Source organism: Priapulus caudatus, unplaced genomic scaffold, assembly GCF_000485595.1.
Source record: "Priapulus caudatus unplaced genomic scaffold, Priapulus_caudatus-5.0.1 Scaffold3149, whole genome shotgun sequence".
Taxonomy (NCBI): Eukaryota; Metazoa; Priapulida; class Priapulimorpha; order Priapulimorphida; family Priapulidae; genus Priapulus; species Priapulus caudatus.
Genome location: NW_014580210.1, coordinates 1 through 5,086, shown reverse-complemented (window position 1 = coordinate 5,086; position 5,086 = coordinate 1). Strand labels below are relative to the sequence as shown.

Genomic DNA, 5,086 nt, shown 5'->3' with positions numbered 1-5,086 from the left:
AGAAATAAATCAAATTCTAATTTCCTGATTGTGCTGTTTCTATCTTTTTTGCCTGGTTACTGTATACGCTTGTAAAACAGGAACATATTGCAATGTATAAATAATTATAACGTATGCGTTTCGGCAGGATCACCAAAATGTTTGCAGGATCACCAATATTATAACATCGGTGATCCTGCAGGATCACCGATGTTAGAAAAGTATTTTCAACCCTGCTAACTATCATAATATAGTGCGAATGATTTGAGTTACATTTCTATAAATTCTAGCCATTATAGATACATGTCTTAGCTATAATCTCTGTGAATTTTAAGTTTATTGAAGCACGATTATTCTAATTAATTAGCAAATATGCACGCGCGGTATCGCTCATAGGCTAATACACGCGCGGCTATATGGCCGGTAAAACGAAACGTCACGAATTCTATTTTTATCCTCCAATCACAGGTTGGAGCAATTCCTCTGTTTAGACGCATGTACATAATGTGCCTATCACATTAACAAGAGCAATTCGAGATAGCAAGCCTGCGCCACAGCTTAACACTTCCCTCCCCCATATATATATATATAGCGATCGATCTAATTTGTAGTCGGGTTTAACGCGGCGGTGACACATCATAAACCCCTACAGAGAGAGAAAGCGAAACAAAGCGGATCAATGATGAGAAATCCTTCAAAAAATTCCTGGATCCAGATCTGGATCCGGATCACCACCAAAATCTAATCGGGCCTTGGCCCAAGACCAATCCGTCCAATAAATTTCATCAAAATCCGTCTGTACATTTTTGAAATATATCCTGTTGACAGACAAACAAACCAACAAACAAACTAACAGGGGCGAAAACAACCTCCTTGGCGGAGGTAAAAATGTATCTATACTGCCACTACTAGTATATACTACATATACTATTACTATATATATACTATTATACTACACACTAGCTAATCACTAATCTAATGCCAAATGCTGTGACATCGCTTTGAATTTATAAATAATAAACGATGTAATTATAATATAATTAATAATAATTATAACGTGTATATGTTTATGTATACGTATACGTGTAAATAAATAGTGCTTATTACACACTTATTCGTATAAAGATGCTCTTGTGTTTTTCAGGCGGCTGCTGCTGCGGTGCAGATCAGAGGAAGATGGTTATCGGAGGTTGGGCGTGGTCCTGGTGGCTCGTCACGGACGTACAGAGGTGCGCGCCGGTCGATCATTTTGCGTTTTTCTTATGGATTTTTTACTCACTATATATTTCGCCCCCTCGTGTTCCCACCGGCGTTGTTCTCTATCCCCTACGTTCCTCTGCGAACGTGGATGTTCCTCACGGGATGGTAACGCTGGATTTTTACGGTTCCGCAGGTTGTCTCTGGAGGTCATGACCTTGAACCCGGTCTGCGAGACTGTGGAGACGAAGGAAGGAGTGCCGCTGACCGTGTCTGGCGTCGCCCAGGTAACCGCGCACGTTCGCTTGTTTCTTTCTCTTGTTTTTTCTCTCGCTTTTATTTCTTTCACTTTCTCCAAAACACGCAGTCAGTTGACGAGAGCAAACGACTATATCGAAATATCATGTTTTTAGAGTTTCTTTAAACATTTTTAGAAATTGAATAGGACCAGGGTTTGACACTAACGCTAGTCCGTTAGTCCGAGACTAGTAAAAAATAAGAAGGACTAGTAAATGTCCCATAGCCGTTAGTCCTGCGGACTAGTTATTTTCCCCGTCCCTCACCGTCCCAATTTCCCATCCTCCCATCGATTTTACTATAGTCCCCGTTGGCAGCTTCTCTCAACTAAGATCCAAAGAGCTATATATATAACTCATTGCCATCAACAAGTTTTCCCTGTTTAATAGACGCGCTAGTACAAGTAAACGCTATACGCTCTATGTCTACGCTCTATGCACGCTAGACCCTATGACAGTACAAACATTGTTAAAAACAATGGGGCCACGAACCAGTCTACCGATCGATCGCTTGACATTAGCTGTCGACATAAAACAAACGATCAGATTGTATAAATGACACAACTAATCAGTTTATACGCTCTCATAGCGAGGTATTTACATCGCAACCACATCGCATGCGTGTTTTACTTGAAGCTGTCGATACAAATAGTTATCTATAGTAGTGATACAAGTAGTGAAGCATAGTACAGGGTTGCTTCTGAGGGAAAATTAGACAAAGGAGGTAATGGCCAGTTTGGGAAAAAAATACGCACGATGGATTCAAATACAGGATGTATTGATATACTTATAGGTATATGTCAAATTTAACATCGCCGTTGTGAAAATGTTCCTGTATTTACTGATAAGTATATCCTGTATCTAACGGCGGTCGCCACTGTGCCTCTTATGTATAAGAAACCCTGTAGTAGTAGGTACATCCTTATCCAATACTAACATCAAGGTTGTTATGTGGAAGTATTTGGATGGAGCTCGTCCTCCACCTCCCAAATGTAAGTCGCAGGAGGAGAAATTAGATGGCCAGCGTGTATATAATAAGACCAAAAGGATGCGTACGTTCCAGCCAGAAAAAGAAATGCAAGGACCATGTCTGTTCACGAAACAATGGGGGCAAAAACACTAACTTTAATGAACAAGGCCATAATAGCAAAACTGAATATCCTAATTAGAAATGCACATGCTATTGGAAAAAACGGCAGGCCCTACACCGATTACATCAAGCTGTGCCAGCTTGACAAGACCAAGGGGTTAGATGTCGGCAGAACTTACCTCCCCGACAAGGCCTGCCAGAGGTTCATTACGGCGATAGCCGATACAAGGCGCCAGGAACAACATTTGTTTTCTTATGATCCATATCAAAGTTACGTATATTTTATACAATTGAATGTCTTTCACGAAACCTTTCGGGGGGAGACCCCTTGTACCCTGGGGAAGACCCCCTGTACCCCCTAGCAGAAGGGGGGCTCCACCCTCCTACCCCACCTACCTCCTGGCAAATCACAATGCTCGTTGCTCTGCGCCTAGTAAGAGTCCTTCGGCAGGACTAGTAGAATCTTGGAAGGACTAGTACATTTTTTCTTTTACTAAGTCCTGTGGACTAATGAACTAAAATGGTTAGTATCTAACCCTGAAGACCCTAAAACGATAAGGACCTCTCACCAATGAGCTACTCTGATATCTATGACATTTCTCTCTGTATCTTTCTTTCTCTCTGCGTGACACACAGGTAAAAGTGATGACAGAGAAACAACTGCTGGCGACGGCATTGGAACAGTTTCTGGGACAGAGCCCCGAGCACATACAGACCGTTATACTGCAGACCATGGAGGGACATCTACGTGCCATCCTAGGTAAACAACGACGGAGCGAGGGATAGAGCGTGGGGGAGGAGGCCGGGGGAGGGACACCTGTGTTGTGTAACGGTTTTTCGGGACACAGACGCGAGCACATACAGACTGTTATACTGCAGACCATGGAGGGACATCTATGTGCCATCCTAGGTAAACAACGACGGAGCGAGGGATAGAGCGTGGGGGGCGGAGGCCGGGGACGTAGGCTCACCGTGGAGCAGATCTACCAGGACCTATACCTGCTTCTACACCTACCTCTACACCTGTCTCGTTATCTGTCTCGTTACGTACAGGTACGCTCACGGTCGAGCAGATCTACCAGGACCTAGACCTGCTTCTACACCTGTCTCGTTACGTACAGGTACGCTCACGGTCGAGCAGATCTACCAGGACCTAGACCTGCTTCTACACCTGTCTCGTTACCTGTCTCGTTACGTACAGGTACGCTCACGGTCGAGCAGATCTACCAGGACCTAGACCTGCTTCTACACCTGTCTCGTTACCTGTCTCGTTACGTACAGGTACGCTCACGGTCGAGCAGATCTACCAGGACCTAGACCTGCTTCTACACCTGTCTCGTTACCTGTCTCGTTACGTACAGGTACGCTCACGGTCGAGCAGATCTACCAGGACCTAGACCTGCTTCTGCACCTACCTCTACACCTGTCTCGTTACCTGTCTCGTTACGTACAGGTACGCTCACCGTGGAGCAGATCTACCAGGACCGCGACGAGTTTGCGACACTCGTGCGCGAGGTCGCGTCGCCGGACGTCGGCCGCATGGGCATCGAGATCCTCAGCTTCACGATCAAGGACGTCTTCGACACCGTCGACTACCTCGGATCGCTCGGACGCGTGCAGACGGCTGCGGTGAAGCGGGACGCCGACATCGGCGTCGCCGAGGCCAACCGCGATGCGGGAATCAAGGTAGGTGGCGCCGGCGGCGGGGGTAGGTGGCGCTGGCATCGAGGCAGATGGCGCTGGTGTTCTGACATCGAGGTAGATGGCGCTTGCATAAAGGTAGGTGGCGCTGGCGACGCCGGTATAAGATGGATGTGACGGGCGTTGAATCGTAATGTTGATTGTACTTTAAAAGTGTCTAGATGACCTGATTTCGATCACATCGCTCCAGCATCCCACGTTAGCTGTGCGGGTCGGTCGCCGCGGTAACCGCGCGAAGCCGTAATCACGTCATCGTCGGCCTCAGCATCCATCGCTAGCCGTTCGGGTCGGTCGCTGCGGTAACCGCGCGAAGCCGTAATCACGCCGTCGTCGTCACGGTTGCAGGAGGCGGAGGCTGAGAAGCTTCGCATGGACACCAAGTACCAGTGCAACACGCTGATAGCAGATCACGCGCGCGCCTACGAGATGAAGAAAGCCGAATACGACATGGAGATCAACACCAAGGTGAGCCGTGTGCGCACGCCGGGTCATCGGGAGGTCGGGAAAGGTCAGGGAAGGGTCGTTGAAGATCAGGAAAAATCAGGGAAGGGGTTGGGAAAGGTCAGGGGAAGGTCAGGAAGGGTCGTGGAAGATCAAGAAAAATCAGGGAAGGTGTTGGGAGGGTTGGGGAAGGTCAGGAAGGGTCGTGAAAGATCAGGAAAAATCAGGGAAAGTTGGGAAGGTCGTGGAAGGTCAGGAAAAATCAGGGAAGGTGTTGGGAGGGTCGGGAAAGGACAGAGAAGGTTGGGAAGGTGTCAGGGGAAGGGTTGGGAAAGGTTTGGGAAAGGTTAGGGAAGGTTGGGACGGTGTCAGGGGAAGGTCA

General features: G+C 47.2%; 1 protein-coding gene across 1 annotated transcript; it reads left to right on the top strand.

The window, feature by feature from the left end:
• Nucleotides 1-1,125: 1,125 nt before the first annotated feature.
• Nucleotides 1,126-4,824, top strand: LOC106819312 (flotillin-2a-like; the record flags this gene model as incomplete). The annotated part of the gene is made up of 5 exons (XM_014823961.1): nucleotides 1,126-1,208; nucleotides 1,373-1,463; nucleotides 3,199-3,322; nucleotides 4,016-4,248; nucleotides 4,609-4,824. Coding segments are annotated over exons 1-5 (717 nt in total), but the record flags the coding sequence as incomplete, so codon positions are not given.
• Nucleotides 4,825-5,086: the final 262 nt, after the last annotated feature.